Below are 17,797 nucleotides of genomic sequence, written 5' to 3' on the forward strand. Positions count from 1 at the left end.
GAATGTGTCTCTACTTGTCACCCTCCACCTGGTGTTGCACTGGCAGCAATTTCTTCAGAGACTCCCCAGTTACCTCCCGAATACCAAGATGTTTTCCGGAAGGGTCAGGCTAACTCTCTACCTCCTCATAGGTCTTATGACTGCCAGATAGACCTGATACCTGGATCTACTCCTCCTTGTAGTAGAACGTATGCCCTCACCGAGCCTGAGAACCTTCACCTTCGACAATACCTGGATCAATACCTGGCAAATGGGTTTATTCGTCCTTCCAAGTCCCCTGCTTCTTCAGCTTTGTTCTTCATTCCAAAAAAGGAAGGAGACCTTAGAACTTGTATAGATTATCGCTCCCTGAACCAGATCACCGTTAAGAATAGATATCCGTTACCTTTGATCCCTGAACTCCTGGACCAAGTCAGAAAAGCATGCATATATACAAAGCTGGATCTTAGAGGAGCTTACCACTTGGTACGAGTAAAAGAGGGCGATGAATGGAAGACGGCCTTCCGCACCAAGTATGGGCTATTTGAATATCGGGTCATGCCCTTCGGACTTTGCAATGCCCCGGCCGCCTTTCAATATTTTATGAACGATGTCCTCAGAGAGCTCATAGATGTGTGTGTTGTTGTTTACATTGACGACATCCTCGTTTATTCTTCATCGGAATCTGAACATCGGAAACACGTGAAAATGGTCCTCGAAAGATTGCGTCAACACAAACTTTTCGCTAAGTTGGAAAAATGTGTTTTCAACGTGACTGAAGTTGAATTCTTGGGATTCATATTATCACCTGGCGGAGTGCGTATGGATTCAAAGAAGGTCGATGCAGTTCTCAAATGGCCATCACCATCCTCCGTAAAAGATGTGCAAAGCATGTTAGGCTTCGCTAACTTTTACCGCAGGTTTATCCCCGAATTCTCTCGAATAGTCCAGCCCATCACTGCCTTGTTAAAGAATAACAAACGATTTGAATGGTCTACCGAGGCGGAACAAGCTTTCCAGGATTTGAAGACTAAATTTATCTCTGCACCAATCCTAAAACACTCTCGCCCCGAACTCCCCTACATCGTGGAAACTGATGCTTCAAGCCTTGCCATGGGGGCAGTTCTATCACAAAAGGACCCGTTAACCAATCAGTTGCAACCCGTGGCATTTTGGTCCCGCAAATTCTCGCCTCCTGAAATCAATTACACGATTACTGACAAGGAACTTCTGGCTATCAAGTCTGCCTTTAAGGCTTGGCGGCATTATCTGCTGGGGGCCCGACACACTGTTACTGTGATTACGGATCACCGAAACCTGCAATATTTGAAAACCGCAAAAGCCCAATCCTCTAGACAACTCCGTTGGGCATTATTCTTTGCCGAGTTTGACTTCATAATTACCTATCGACCTGGTACAAAGAACGGTAAAGCTGATGCCCTTTCTCGGATGGGAGTGGAAGAACACTTGATCAACCCTAAACCTGTACCAATCATTCCCGAACAAAGAATTCTGGGTGTAATCGCCACAGAATCCATAGAGGAAGTTAAGGATAAAGCCAGGCAACTTGTAACTCCAGCAGACATACAGAATTGGCATCTGCAGGGAAAGGACTTTGCAGTAAAGGACAAGTTATTGTATTTCCAAGAACGATTATACCTACCCAGCACAGATTTACAGAAAAAAGTAATCTCTTGTTATCACGATTCTTTAATGGACGGACATCCCGGTATGGCCAAGACCTCAAAAAAGATCAAGCGCTACTTCTGGTGGCCGTCTTGGAAAAAAGATATCGGAGACTTTATAATGTCCTGTGGAGTATGCGCCCAAAACAAGAGTCAAAAGGAAAGACCAGCAGGCCTCTTACGCCCTATTGACATCCCACCTCGCCCTTGGCATACGCTTTCTATGGACTTCATCACCGATCTACCTCCATGCTCCGGATACAATACGATTCTAGTAATCGTGGACTTATTCTCCAAGATGGCGCATTTCATTCCGCTCAAAGGCTTGCCAACAGCAGCAACGCTGGCCCGAGAATTTCTCGAAAACATCGTCCGACTGCACGGTTTTCCTTCGGTTCTAATTTCGGATCGAGGTAGTCAATTTATTTCTCATTTTTGGCGAAGTTGCTGTCGGTCGGCTCAAATTGATGTGAGACTATCGACCAGTCACCACCCTCAGACTGACGGACAAACCGAGAGGACCAATCAAACTCTGGAACAGTATTTATGCTGCATGCTGCAACAAACTGAAAAAACTTGGAAAGACATCCTTTGGATAGCCGAATATGCCTACAATAACTCTGTCCATTCGGGAACTGGGAAAACCCCGTTTTTTCTTTTGTACGGCAGTCACCCTCGAACCTCGGAGTTGGATCCCCTCCAAGATCTTGAAACAGCAGCAGTAGACTACCTGCATTCTACAATCACCCAAGCCTTTAAGGAAGCTGTTTCTCACCTTCAAAGGGCTAAAGAACAATACAAGAAAGGAGCAGATCAACATCGGAAGGAAGCCCCTCAATATCAAGTAGGGGATCAAGTCTGGTTATCCACCAAATATCTACCTCTAAAAGGGCCACGCACATTCAACCCAAGATACCTTGGTCCCTATTCCAACACTACCATAGTAAACCCAGTAGCGGTCAAGTTGGACTTGCCCCCGCACATGAAGATACATCCGGTCTTCCACGTCTCTCTATTAAAACCCGTGCAACCTCAAACCCGACTAACTAAATCTCCAAAACCTATCCTAGTTGATGGAGAACTCGAGTTTGAAGTCAAAAGCATTCTGGACTCCAAGATCTCTAAATCTAAACTATTTTACCTAATTGACTGGAAAGGCTACGGCCCCCAAGAGAGATCCTGGGAACCTGCTGAATATGTCCACGCTCCTCGCCTAATCAAAAGATTTCATCGAACATTTCCTGACAAACCAAAACCCCCGGAGAAGCCCGGTTTGGGAGTGGCCTTGGTGGGGGGGGGGGGGTACTGTCATGATCTCTGCTTCCAAAAGGTCAGGGTTTTCCCAACTCCCTTGGAAGCAGATCCATAACCCAGGTTCCGAGTGCCAACCAGTCCCAATTGGGACCTTTTGGACCCAGTCCTGGCGCCAGTGGCACCAGGCTCATAAACATGCCCAGTCCCAGCGCTGGAAGCGCCGGGCTCATAATGCTTGGGTGGACTTACCTGCAGCAGACCATGCTGCTTACTTGCCTGCCAGTTGAGCCTCTGATCCTCTTCTGTTTGGAACTAGTTTTCCTGTTGGGTGGGGCAGGAGCCACTCCCTAGATTCAGAACACTGGAACTCTTCTGGAAAGCAGGAACTCTTTTCTTACCTAGGCGTGGCTGTGGAAGGAGACACCTAAGCACTACAGGAGGCTAATTAAACCACACCCGATGGATGAATCTTGCTTTGTGTTATTCTGCATCCTCTGCAGCAGAACGCTCATCGTGTCTTCTGCATCTGATCCTGGGCCTAAGGAAAAAGGCTTACCATCCTGAATCCAGTCTTCAGCAACACCTATAAAGACAAGAAAGAACAGGTTAGCATTACGGTCTTCAGTGACAGCTCTTCACTTACCTGGTCCATCGGCTGTCACCAACGCCTCGCGCTGCATTCCGGCATCTGAAAGACAAAGGCTTACCTACTCTTCGTGCGCTCCGGAGGTCTTCACACTGCATTCCGGCATCTGAAAGACAAAAGCTTACCAACCCTTCGCACGCTCCGGAGGCCTTCGGCGCTGCATCCCGCATCTGAAAGACAAAACAAGGTGCGTTTAAAGACATTGGGGAACTTTAATACTCACGTGCCATTACTCCTTTCCACATCTAACCCAGTGGGTATTCCGGCACCCTGCAGCCGCTCCGAACTTATACCTGCAAAATAAAAAGACAGTTAGAGCGCATCGTGAAGCAGGCAACAAGCGCTTACTTACGTGCTTCCAGGCGCTTCTATTCATCACACGGGCTCCATCTTCAACTCACTTCAGCCCGTCATCCGCCATCGCCGGAACCCTGCAAAACAAGAAACATCATTACTAAAGACTTTAAAGACATTAGAATTACTTGAAACTTACCGTTCGTGCAGTAAACAACGGACAGCAGTCCTCTGAAGTCAAGAGGCCTGCTCCCCTTATCCAGTGAAGAAACTGGTTACAGCACCCTGCCCCGAGGCAGATGGAGAGCACAGCGTTCACTTACCTAAGGTGAGAGCGTTAACCTTGGGGTTCTACAGGAGAAGAGAAAGGGAAGAAGAGAGAGACATTCAATAGCCCAGTTCCTTAATCCCATATTTTGTATCTGCAGACATCTTACCCTTCGTGTCAGATATACCGTGCACAGAGGTCCAGCCCAAAGAGCCAGCCGTCTGTTACACATCACCTGTGAAGATACGGTATACGCCCAGTCAAGACCGGCGCCTCTACGGGAATCAGGTGAGCGTTACAGCGAGACGGGGGAAGGGCAGAGGGGGGGAGGGGAATTCAAAGTTACGTTTTTGTATTTTTGTGTTCAGTAATTGTGTATTTGGGAGCATAAAGTCAAAACTTTAAAGGCTGGATTGAGAAAATCCATGGCCCACCTCGTCCACAGAGAAAAACTATGGACAGTGCTGGAATTGCAGCAGTGTTTTTTGTTTTAACTATTTACGGTTGTTGTACTAGTAACTATACAACGTGATGAAAACATGAACTAAACTAATATAGATATCTCTCAAGAACTACCCATGAAAGACAAGTAACTTTTCTTTTCCTCCTCACTTGTTGTTCAACTGTACTATCCTTCAGAGTCTCTTTCGGGCTATTTGCCTCCCCTACTAAGCCAATTATTTGAGGTTTGTTTTACATCTGTGGTCTTAATGCCAAAGCAGACACTGAACAAATCCCATTTTGTTGCTTTTGTGAAACTGTTGTCCATGATATTTTTTTACTTCAAATACACTGGGTTCATATAACTTGGGGTATATTTGATGTGTCACAAGATCACAGTACTACAAATTGTTTCACTCACAGCTAACTTTGGTCTTTTGTTACTGTACAGAGTGCACTCTGCAAGAATGTTTTTTGCATATTTTAAATCGGTGTTTTTGTGTTTTGCAGAATAAAACTCTCAAAGAAATAGAATTGTTTGTAAATCTTAACCTTCACTCTGCCATTGAAGTCAGTGCCAACACTGAGGTAAGCTACTTTTCACTGCAAATCTTTCCTTATGTTAATACATTTTCTATAGCCTGTTTTTGAATGTTATGTGATTGTAATTTTGTTTTTACTCTTGTGTGTGGCCCTTTTGAAAATACAAATGTGTGAATGTTTTTGTTCCCGAGGGCGTTCAACCTACAAGCGCTTTGAGATCATACCAATGATACATAAAATGCTATATAAATGGCAAGTAACATTACATAGAAATCGTAATATAAATTTCTCCAGCATTGGATCGTTCATGGATTCACATGCTGTGAATATTCCTGGTCGTCAGGCTGGGAGTCCCCGGTTACTGACTTAGTGAGCCAAAATCGTCCATGGGTCACGATAAGGCCAAACACTTGTCTTCGGTTAAAAAAACACCAGGCAGCGGTGAGGTACACAAGGTACCGTCGGACACCGTCGGAAAAAACAAGGGATAAAGGCTAACACCCATTGACGAAACCCATGTCTGGTTCGTCGAAGGTCCTCTTCAACGGACAAGCATAGATCCAAGTCGGCCACAAAGACCTCCTGTTCGTTGTCTGCAAAAAAGAAACCTCATTCGTCCTTGGAGTCTCGCAAATCCTCCTCTGGGCAAGAGCCGTCCTCTAACCAAATCGTTGTCTGCTCCGACATTGGTGACGACAACAGGACGTCACTCGTCTATCACTTCGGCGACGACCAAAACACACAAATCGCCCAGGAGTAAGCCGACGCAGCCTTCCACTCCATCCACTGTCACAACTAGGACCGCAGAGTTACCTATTCAGGACAATTCATCGTCCTCCAAGAGTATATTAAAAACCCCAACAAGCGACGCGGTAGAGTAGCAGCCTGTTACTCTAGGAATATCTCTAATAAACTACCCAGACATCATTCCTGAGGACCTTTTTACAGCATGTAATCGCTTCAGATTTTGAGCCTCCACCAGAGGAGTATCCAGGGGTCACAGACTCCGATCCGGAGGAAGGTACTTCCCAACCTCCCATTCAGGACAAACCCTCTGATCATCTACCTCAAGAGGAGAAGACACCTTTAAGATTTCAGACACCTACTCTACCTGCTACACCATCGGGAATGGGAGGTGTGAATCCACATTACTGCCTCCTAAACCCACAATCATTGCTTTCCCTGCAAGTGCTTTCCACACTACAGTCACTATTGGGACAGCACAATGGCAGGCTTCCACCCCCGCATGTATGCAGAAAAGACCAAGGTACGCCAAAGCAGCAACATCAAAGGGATTCTGGCCATCACTCTAGAGACCAAGACAAACGTCTGAGCTCAATCCCCTCCTAGACCTCCACTTCCACGAGGACCTAGTCCATGTATATGCGAGTAAGAAGAGGAAGAATTAATAGACACAGACCAGGACACTGGTCCACAGGACACAAGCTCCACCGCCTCTTTGTCTCCCCACACAGCTGACATGTGGGACATTGATGACCTGGACCAAGATATGCACGGTAGTCCTGCTCAACCCTCGCCTCCAGATGCCATTGGGGCTTTCCACTCCATGGTTTCTATGGCGTGCAAGGAATTCGGCTTTCTTCCTGAAGAAGAAAAGGACTGGTTCCTTTTTGACCACATGGGAAAGCGCAGGAAAGCATTGTTTTTTTTATACCCATCCTTGCTCATGTTTGGCAGGAGGATCTTTGCACTCTTAAACATCCATTTACAGAGCCGGCAATTCAAGGGAGACTGGATAAAAAGTTTAAAGCACCTGAAACCGCACCAAAATGTCACATCCTCACAACCCACTCCAGAGTCTGTCAGTGGCAGCGGGTTGCAAGGCTTGTACGCAGCACAAATGTGCCACTCCCCAGACAATGAAGGCAGGAAAATTGATTCCTTCGGTAAGGAGGTGCTCGCTATTGGTGCAACTGTCAAAGCAGCATATGTGCTCGCTATAGTTGCTCGATAGGAGAATTGTGGCATCGGTTTGGCTCCTATATTAGAACACTTGCTGGAGCAAAAGAGGAAGGAAGCCATGACGCTGGTGCGTGAAGGGGAAGAAGCCTCGAACCACAACATTAATATCGCTGTAGATCTCGCTGAAACAGGGTTTAAACAGATTGGCAATGGGGTGGTCCTCCGAAGGCACGGATGGCTACGTTGCACTGATTTCTGGAAAGAAGTTCAGCACAAGGTGGTCGACATGCCGTTTGCAGGAGAAAACCCGTTTGGTGACAAGATTGATGAGGCTCTCAAAACCATGAAAGCAGACTCGGACACTGTAGATCTTACTACCCTACAGGGAAGGCGGTCCTTTCGGTCCTTCCGAGGAGCTTCGGGCAATTCTAGATTGCAGCAGGGAGTTTCACCAAGGATAGCGAAACGCGGGTCCGCCACCTCTGAGGTAGGCAAATGAGTGCCAACAATGACTGCCTGAGGCAGACGGGTGGGAGTAAATGTGGCTGCTTCCTCAGTAAGTGGCAAGCAATAACAAAGGACAGGTGGGTGCTAGATGCCATCAAGCACGGCCACTTGTTGGAATTCAAACGCCCACAAATCCTGTTACCTCGCATAAAGGTATTGCACCTTCAAATTCTACAAGAGGAGGTGCGTCAAATGTTAAAGAAACAGGCAATCGAAAGGGTTCCTCATTCGGGAAAGGGAGTGTACTCCGGGTACTTCGTTGTCAAGAAACCAGGCGGGAAGTTATGTCCTATCCTGGACTTGCGAAAGCTAAACGAAAATCAAAAAGCAGAGGTTCAAGATGGTGACACCCCCGTGAATATCTGGCAGCGTCTGATCTCCAAGGGCACGTATTTCCACATTCCAATGCATCCAAGACACCGAAAGTATCTCTGGTTCAAGGTCGGCGAAAAAGTCACTACCAGTGTGGAGTACTTCCATTTGGCCTAAAATCGGCACCCAGGACGTTCACAAAATGCTTAGCACCAGTAGCAGCTTTTCTCAGAAAGCAGGGCCACAATGTCTACCATCTAGACTGGTTGGTTCAAGGTCTGCTGACTCCTAAATGGGCAGCAGCCCCGATGCATCCCACGCCCAAGGACAGAACCCCTCATACACTATGAGGAACCTTCTATGAAAACAGTTCTTTGAAGTCACCCATTAACTGGTACTAAAATAAGAATTAGCCTCCATACTAAAAATGTGGATCCCTACAAGTGTTTGTGTGTTAAAAACATTGTCCCAAGTAACACTTTCGGGCAAAACCTGGAAGTACAACTCAACGCCTCCCTGAATGTGATTCAGTGGTTCAAGGTCCAGCATATCAGCAGGCCAGGTTTTCTGAGACAAACTGAAGCTCTCCTACAACAATTGGGATTTGCAATAAATTACACCAAATCTTGCATAGTTCCTTCAAAAAGTTTGGTGTTGCGACTGACGCCGCCCTGGCGAGTTGGGGAGCTCACCTTGACAAACACCAAGTCAAAGTCTTGTGGACTCCCGAAGAATCCGTCCTCCACATAAATGTGTTGGAACTACATTGGGCTCTGAAATCCCCTTCCTCCCTCTAATCAAGAATTCAGTGGTACGAGTCCTCATGACCACAATATTTTATCTGAGGAAACAAGGCGGAACACGGTCAAACACCCTGTGGCAAGATGCACAGACCATTTGGCACTGGTCCATTCACAACAATATTATGCTTCAAGTATTCTAACTCCCGGGGATTCAAAACAAACACGCGAATACACTCAGCAGGGATTTGTTGCAGTCCCACGAATGGCAACTACACAACCAGATATCCAAAATCTTCTAGACATGGGGCCATCCTCCTGTGGACCTATTCGCCACTCTGAGCAACAAGCAGTGCAAGAAATTTGCGAGCAAGATTCCTCATACCGACTCTCGGGGACGCATTCTCGTTCCCATGGACTGGAACGTTTGCATATGCGTTCCCTGCGTTCCCTCCTTTACCTCATCAGGAAAACAATACAGATGATAGGCAAACATCACTGCAGGATAATCCTGGTAGCCCCGTTCTCAGACCTTCAACTGGCGGCGGACAATCCCATCAATCTAGGATCTCATGCCAATCTTCTGTCGCAGAAGGATGGAGTGATTCTGCACCATGATCCGGTCTCCCTCAAATTCACAGCGTGGCTCCTGACCACTCCGAATTCAGCCACCTAAACATCCCTCAAGACTGCCAATGCATTCTAGCGGCAGCTAGGGCTTCGTCCACTAACATTTCTTACAACCACAAATGCAAAAGATTTTGTACATGGTGTGCACAGCAGCCCAACCTGCAACTGCTGGCCATAAAACCTCAACAGGTTCTTCCCTACCTTCCAAAATTGCCACAAGAAGGTCTAGCGATCTCCTCTATAAAAGTGCACTTGGCTGCAATTTCTAGGTTCACAAGGAAAAGAGTACCTCCTCCTCCTCTCTACCACGACCAGCTACTCAAACACTTCTTAAAAGGTCTCTTTCGTACTTTTCCTCCAAAGAAAATGATTCCACTTGTGTGGAGCCTAAATCTCATCCTGGCAGGTTGTATGGAAACTCCTTTCGAACCTCTCAACAGCGCACATCAAGTTTGTGACCTGGAAGGTGGCATTCTTAATAGCCATTACATCCTCCTAGATGAGTTTCGGAGCTACAAGCTTTAGTAGTAGATCCTCCGTATCTCCAATTTGGAATTTCACAAGAATGTAACCATAACTCTGCCTACATTCTTTCAAAATGCCACTACACCAGCGGAGGAAGCCCTACACTCTCTCGACGTAAAAAGGGCTCTAAAATATTTAGACCAGACAAAATCATTTAGATCAACTAAACCGCTTTGGCCTATCCAACAAGGGGGAAAATCCATTTCAAAACTGGGCATTGCAAGATGGATTTCATCAACCATCTCCTTCTGCCACTCGGAGGCCAACAGACCTCTGCAAACTGCGGCTAGAGCGCATTCTATTGGCGCTACGGCTGCATCTGCAGCGCTTTAGTCCAGAGTGGCCATCAAAGACACTTGACATGCGGCAACATGGGCAGTACTTCACACTTTTACCAGGCACTCCTGGTTACAACGGCACGCTGTTGATGTGCGCATCAGACGAGCAGTCCTTAAATGGCTGTTCCAGTAAGGTAAGCCCGGCAGCATCCAGGGTATGCACTCTTCTACTTATGCATATGTACTTCTCCCATTAGCGCAGAAAATGGGCAAGTCTCTAATATCTGTTTGCCTGCTTTATCTCCTCCTAACATGTATACTGCAATAAAATCCATTCACATCATGTGACTCCATGAAAGATCCAATGCTGGAGAAGGGAGTAGTTTCTTACGTGGAACTCCATTTCTCCAGCGTTGGTATCTTTCATGTGTTCACATGCGCCCTACAGGCAAACATCCTCTACAGGGGGATATCCTCCAGCTGGAGTGGTTAAAATCTGTGGAGAAGCTGCTGGGGCGGAGCCATGCACTAGATGTCCTATTGGTAGGGACCAAAAGTGTCCTATTGGTAGGGACCAAAAGCACCCACAACGTAGATGGGACACTTCAGGTGTCATAGGAAAATTACTAAGCCAAAGTAACCGGGGATTCCCAGCCTGACAACGGTGAATATTCTCAGCATGTGATCCATGAAAGATACCAACGCTGGATAAATAGAATTGCAGGTAAGAAACTACTCCCTTCCCTGACATTGGACCTTCCCGGAATGCAGGTTTTTTGTAAATTTTCAAAACGGAGGTGATGGCTGGAAAGTTTAGAATTGATCTTGAACCTCTCGCAATTGCTCTGGGTAACCCTCCAGACCATCGTTCTTAACCTGCCAAGCCATTACAGAAAGGGGAAAGACCAGATGCAAATCGGGCTTGGTCCCACCCCAAAAAGGGCTTGCACATGTCTATTGGGGGGGGCAGTGGTATGAACTCCAAGGCAATTTGTCCTTGTCTGTGTTTTTTTTTTTTTTTTTGTGTGGTAGAAATGTAATGGCTGGCCGAATGTTATTTGTCCTCTATAACAGATCTTAGCTTGTGTCCACTGTTGGACGCCACCCCTTTTAACCCACTCAAAGCAGTGACTGAACACAAACCACATGCCCAGAATCATTCAAACCAAGAGTTGGTTAGCCATTGGCTGACCATACCTCCAAACGCACACTGGCATTCTGGTAGGGTTGCACTCACAGGGAATCCACAACTATCCCAGACTTGCATCTTCACATACCACATGGAAATGAATTCAAGTTGGATACATCCCCAGTCCTGATTACAGGACCCAGTGATGTGGTCACTTCCTTTCATGCACACAGAGGGACACAGGATAGTCATGTGACCCCCAGGCCCCTCACTCAGGTTTACCAGGTAGTCGGTCTACCTCCGTTTTGTGAATTTAGTACTGTTCAAATAGACTTCATCCAGTTAAAATGGTTTCAACGTAATTGAATCCATATCACTTAAAAGAAAAAGCTAACTGGGTACCCTCTCTGGGACACTGGGTTACCTTTGGGGTATCCCGGACTTAAGAGTCCAAAGAACAAAGCTGATATAGTAGCCAGGCTTAAGATGGATTACCTGCCCCCTTTCTCACTCAAGCCCTCTTCTCTTAACTGCCCATGGCTGGCGTCTATGGCCATACCCAGGCCTGATTGGTCACCTGAAGTGCCCATTGCATGTACCACTTGCCGCCACCCTTTGTCCACAGACTAACTCCTGAGCCCACTAACTCAGCTGGTGACCTAAAAAACCAGACCGTAAGGCTACTTGTAGCCTTTAGCCAAAACAGCATTGTTTTCCTTCCTTCCACTTGGGGCTAAATTGTACCCTTCTGGGACTATGTCACCCTTATTGGGTTTGACATTTACCCCAGAAGGTTCCACTGCGCCCCTTTTTCCATATCTTTTCAGTGCAAGGTCTGCACGAATCTTGTTAAATTGGCAGACCACAATAGCGGCCATTTGGTTTGGGGCTCTGAATGCTTTTCGGGTCATATTGGCTTGTTTTTCAAATAGACAATTTCATTATCCTCAAACAATTTCCACAATTTGTGTCGGTCTGCAAATGCCAGTTGGAGCCTTGCAAATGGGTCTGTGAGTCTGTCAAAACCTCAGGCAAACCAAAATATCGCTAACAGGATTTGGGCTGTTTCGATCAGAAACTGCTTGCTGAATTCTGCACTAAAGCAGCAAAAGCGCGCTTTCGGTTTAGGGTGTCGGCTCCTTGCACAATTTTGATATATTTTATTTATAGCGCGCCTATACACAAGTGTTCACATTTGGTCCCAAAAGTTGAGGGGTTTGGTCTGCTGGTGAGAAAAGTTTACCTAACACGGCATTTCAAACGGGGTGCATTGATTTAATTTTTTTGGTTTGCAATTACCCCATGCCTCAATTTTTGTCCTTAGCAATGTGTCAACAAACTTTAAAAAATAAAAAAAAATGGACCATGCAGTTGCTAGAAGAAAACAATCACTGGAACCTGTTCACTGCAATTCAAAGGATGCACACACAATCATGTCATGGGAGCCAGGCTTCTGTGCTTTAAGGGGGCCAAGATGCCATCTATTGTCTACATTCACCAAAGGCCTTTTATAAAGCACAATAAAGTTAATATACAGAGGAGAAGGCATAAAAAGGCATTCAAGCGCAGACTGTGTCTGATCATTGTGTGTTTGCAGTGAGCAGCAGAACTTGGTTGCACTACTCCCTTAATAGTGTTGAAGGAGGCAGCTTTAAAATCAAGGGGTGCAAAGCACGGTGTCCAGCACAGACTGCATCAGGCTCTGGAGGACTGCGGATGACACGAGAGGCTTCCCTGAGTGAAGTGATGTCACTTCAGCAGTAAGGAAACACTTTTATTTTGCCTAAGAAAAAGGGAAAAGAACATTAGTAAAGGTATTAGTAAGCATTCAGCAAATCTTCGCTTATTTTTAAAGACTGTACAAGCTTCAAACACTTACCTGAATCCCAGCCACTCTGGGGGAACACCTGTCTCAGAAACTTCTCATCCATCTGCAAGAGGGAAAAGACACTCCAGGTTAGCGTGGAAACATCCAGAGGCGCCGCATACCGCGCTTACTCACCGCATTTCTTCTTCATAACCGGCATCCACGCTGAAAACGTCGCGGCACCTAAAAGACACAGAAAAAGAACTCGGTTCAATACAAATACGAAAGGGTCGCATCACTCTCTCACTCACCTTCAGCGCTACTCATCTCAGCAGCACGCCGCCATCCACGGACGTCAGGCATCATCTAAGGAAGGAAAGGAACAAAGTTAGAGAACTGTTCAAAAGACTCATTATACTTACCTGTCGGACTCTTGCCAGTGAAGTAACTAGGCAGCAACGAGCCTGCATCAATCAACGCGCCCCTGCGCGGAAAGCAGGACGGAGAGCACACTTTCCAAGAAAACAAGGTGAGCTGTGAATCAAAGGGAAGGGTTGGACCCTGGGGAAGAAGGGGTTCAAGCACACAGACAATAGGGAGTTCAACTCTACCAATCCTGTGTTTCAGACCCACATAGAGGAATTTGACAAGACACTTTAGATTTCACCAATTTGTCCACATACACCACGCAAACGGGCTGCAGGGAATAGCAGGAGTATTTATAGGATTTAAAAGGCATCTGCAGGCAATGGCTACCCTAGAAGATAAGCTATTCTTACGAATTCGGATGGAACAAAAGGTGATGACTGGGGACTGTGTATGCACCCAATCAGGCAAACTTCCTTCATGCAGTTATGATGAAACTAGGGCGATTTGCCGAGTGAGAGATTATTACATGTGACCAGTTCAAAGACAGAAACGCAAGAAGCAGCCAGCGGAGTAGCCCCCTGCCCAAGCGCTTGAGGGCGGCCTTCGATGAGCTAGCTCTTAGGGATGTGTGGCGGGAGATGAAGGGGGATGAGAATGGCGTTGCATGCTTCTCCCACGAATACCAGTCCCTGTCCAGGATTGATTATATCTGGGTCTCAGCGGCTATCTTTGGGTAGGTGAAAGAAGTGCACTTAGGGGCGATAACACTATCTGACCATGCAATACGCAGATGGGAATCGCGAAAGGGGTTGTGGGCCTGGTCGCCCTTAAGTGATTCTGGCAGATGAAACATTAGGGGGGGCAAATTGAATGATGGTATGGACTCATTCTTTAACACAAAAATGAACAGGGGGACTCGACTACAGAAGGGGATTTGGGAAGCGTTTAAGGTGTGCTACGGGGCGAAATAATCGCTCTACAATTCCAGAAATGGAAAATGTAGGAGGCCTTGGATCGAGACTTGGAATCTCTCATAGCGGCAGACACACACACACACACACACACTAGCAAACAGTAGGGGCAATTAGAACAAGCTGAGGGACCTGAGATTTCATCTCAAACTAATTTGGTCGCAGGGAAGGCACGCCTGAGAAACCAAGCATAGATGATACATACATGGTAACAGGGCACACAGCCTCCTAGCCAAGCAACTAAGTAAGGTTGAGGTGGACCGCACCGTCATGACCATAAAACAACCGTATAGGAATATACAGCTGAGAAAATAATGAGGACTTTTATTACGGGTCCCTGTAAAAGTCTGATAACCCAAAATGAGGTAAAGCAATATTACGAGCAGATCGCAACCCGTAAATTGACTAGCAATGACTGGTTATATCTGGAAGGAGAGATCACGAGTGAGGAAATGGAGGCAATGATAAAGAGCCTGCTGGGTAATAAAGCTCTGGGACCTGATGGTTTCCCGGCAATCTTCTTTCTCAAATTCTGCTCCAAAATTAGCAAGCCGGTTTTAACTCCTTTCAACAACGAGGAAGGGTGACCTCCTTGATTACGGAGGCCAAGGTGGTGGTCCTCCCTAAGCCCAACAAAAATACCCCATGTTCTGCGGGGTCGTACCGTCCCATAGCGCTCCTAAACCTCGATGCAAAAATGTACACAGGGTTTTAGCAGCTAGACTGTCTCCCCTACTACCGGGGATAGATGGACACAGATCAATTGGGGTTCATCAGGGGTAGGCCCACGTGGGACAATAAAAGAAGAGTGTCCCACCTAATAGAGAAATATGAAAGATGTGGAAGCCCGGCAGTCCTCGTAGCTCTTGACGCCGAAAAAGCATTTGACCGTCTAGTCGCTTTTCCTTTTTGAGGCTCTAAAATGAATGGGAGTGGGCCCTAAATTCATTAGAATGAAGTTGTATATAGCAACCCCAAAATGAGACTTATCAACTCACGCATGTCCGGCATAGTACACATAGTACAACTTACATGCAGCACGGGACAGGGGGTGCCCGCTGTCACCACTCCTATATGCCATGTATTTAGAGCAGCATCTGGACTTTGCATCGAATGCATTTGCATTGAAAAATAAAATAAAAAAGTCCATGCAAAGAATTCGTGCAAAGACTATTTAAAGCCACTGCTCCTCTCTATTAGGCAAAACCTGGCAATTCAAAGGGGGAGGTGGGAATAGCACAAAGTTATAGCTTTCACTGATGACATGCTGATGGCCTTGACACAACCGGATTCCTCAATACCAGCCCTACTGCTGGAGCTCTCAAGGGTGGAAAAAGTCTCGGGGATAAAAATTAACATGGCAAAATCGGAGTTGTTGAACTGGGGCTCACAGAACCACCTGCAGTTAGTGCAGAAGGCCTCCGTATTCAAAGTTGTAACCAACACAATATCATCCCTCTGGGTGAACTTAACTGACTCAATCACGTCTATGCATGGAGCTAACTACCCGGGGATGCTTGCAAAAAATGAAATCTGACCTGAGTAGGCGGACCTCGCTCAGAGTATCATGGTTAGGTAGGATAGCCTCCATTTAAAATAAATAAATAAAACAAAAGAAATGGTAGTGCTCCCGAGGGTGCTGTACCTTTTTCAATCTTTCCCAGTTAAGGTCCCAATGGCATTTTTTAAGGCTCTAAAAAGAATAGTAACCCAATTTATTTGGCAAAATAAACGTCCCAGGATTGCACTGGAGAATCTGAAGGCGTCAAGGCTGAAGGGGTGTTTCGACCTCCCAAATTTCGAAAGCTACTACAGGTAGGCCCAGCTAAGAGTTCTCCGAGAATAGCAATCTAACAAAATGTCCAAGCCATGGACTAGGATGGACCAAGCAGTGGCGGGGATCCTCTTTAAGGGATGTCCTGTGGATGAATAAGCAAGACAGGCCCAAGAACGTAAAGTTGAGCCACATCCTTTTAGTGGTGTGTGAAGTATGGATGGATTCATTGGTGGGGCCGGATGTCCACAATACCCTCCCAGTTCACCCCATTGTTTGGGAATCCGCAATTCTCCCTGGGCATGGTGCAGCGATCTTTTGTGAAGTGGAGGACACTAGGGTGTATAAAAATGGGGGCTATGTTTGAGGGGGCGAGGAGATAATTTGTGGAGGGGGAGAGATGAGATCATTTGTGGTGTGCAAGAAACATATGGTACTGCAAGAACATGACAGATTGGAATATTTTCAACTAAGGTACTGGTTGCAGCATCCACCATTAAACAAGCAGGGACATGAGCTTTGACCTCATTTGAAAAATGTATAACATCACATGCGAGGGACAAGCATCTAATTTCAAGCCTCTGTGGGATACTGCAGGGGGAGGATCCTACCGGCAAGTGGCCCTATGTGGCAAAATGGTAGACCACACTAGGGGAGGAAATACCCGAACACCACTGGGAAACACTTTGGTCGCAAATCCTGAAACTAACGAGATCAATTCAGATCAGGGAGGCGTGGTACAAGGTGATGATACAATGGCACTATATCCCGGAGAGACTTCACTCTATGTACTCAGGATAAGTCGGGAATGCTGGAGGGTATGCTCTGGGAGGGGTGATTGGCGATACGTATGGTGGAAATGCCCGAAAATGAACGGTTTCTGGGAAGACATTAAAACTCGGATTTCAAAAATAGTACAGGGCCCCCTAGAGCACCCCCAGAAGGAATGGATGTGCTGCCTCTTTGACCCAGAAATCCAGATCCCTACGGAAGGCCTACACGATCCTACTTATAGTGGCGTGGGTGGCAATAGCAAAGAACTGGAAACGGAAAGACTTTTGCACGATCGTGGAATGGCTATGGGAAGTATGGGGCATAGTAGCAATGGAATGGGATACATACGGAATACAAGGGGAGAGAGACCAATTCTGTTGAGTGGGGAATGGTGCTGGACTATCTAAAAGGAGACTACTTGTTGCAATGGTGCCCCCAGAACCTGAAGATCTTGGAAATAATGTAAAACTGCAACTTACCTTGCAGTCGAAAAAACTATTACCATTAGGGCTTCAAACTGTAGGTCACAAGGGAAGGGGTAGGGGGCGGGAGAGGTGGGAATGTTTGAAGTTGTAACATTGAAAATGCCAATACATTTTTTTTTTTAAAGTGACAGAATCCATGGCTTCTGATGACAGCAGATTTTTAAATAGGAGCAGGGTGTTACACATCTTGCATTGTTACTCAAATTCTGATTATTTTGTCTAATATATTTGCTGTAGAATTGCCAGAAGTAGGAAGCTGTATTAATTGGACTGTCGTTCATTTCACCTCTCATTTTGTTTTTGGATTATAAATTATGTGCTTTTACTTTTTTGCTTTATTTCAATTTTTGTTTTTTAAAGATGCTCTTTTGATTTTCACCTATCCAAATAATTGAAGCAAAGCTTGAAGCATACCCGTCTTGGTACCTTAACGGTCTGAAGAATTTTAAAAAATAGTAAAATC

At 46.1% G+C, this 17,797-nt stretch overlaps 1 protein-coding gene across 4 annotated transcripts in view; it reads left to right on the plus strand.

The window, feature by feature from the left end:
* SGO2 (shugoshin 2) overlaps positions 1-17,797 on the plus strand; it is a 437,789-nt gene that overhangs the window by 187,691 nt on the left and 232,301 nt on the right. For all 4 annotated transcript variants that reach the window (XM_069615600.1, XM_069615598.1, XM_069615601.1 and 1 more), the window contains exon 4: positions 5,078-5,155. In XM_069615600.1, the coding sequence (XP_069471701.1) occupies positions 5,078-5,155 (78 nt within the window). The remainder of the gene's footprint in view (positions 1-5,077; positions 5,156-17,797) is intronic.

This window comes from Ambystoma mexicanum, chromosome 9, assembly GCF_040938575.1.
Source record: "Ambystoma mexicanum isolate Mex_15411 chromosome 9, UKY_AmexF1_1, whole genome shotgun sequence".
NCBI classification, from domain to species: Eukaryota; Metazoa; Chordata; class Amphibia; order Caudata; family Ambystomatidae; genus Ambystoma; species Ambystoma mexicanum.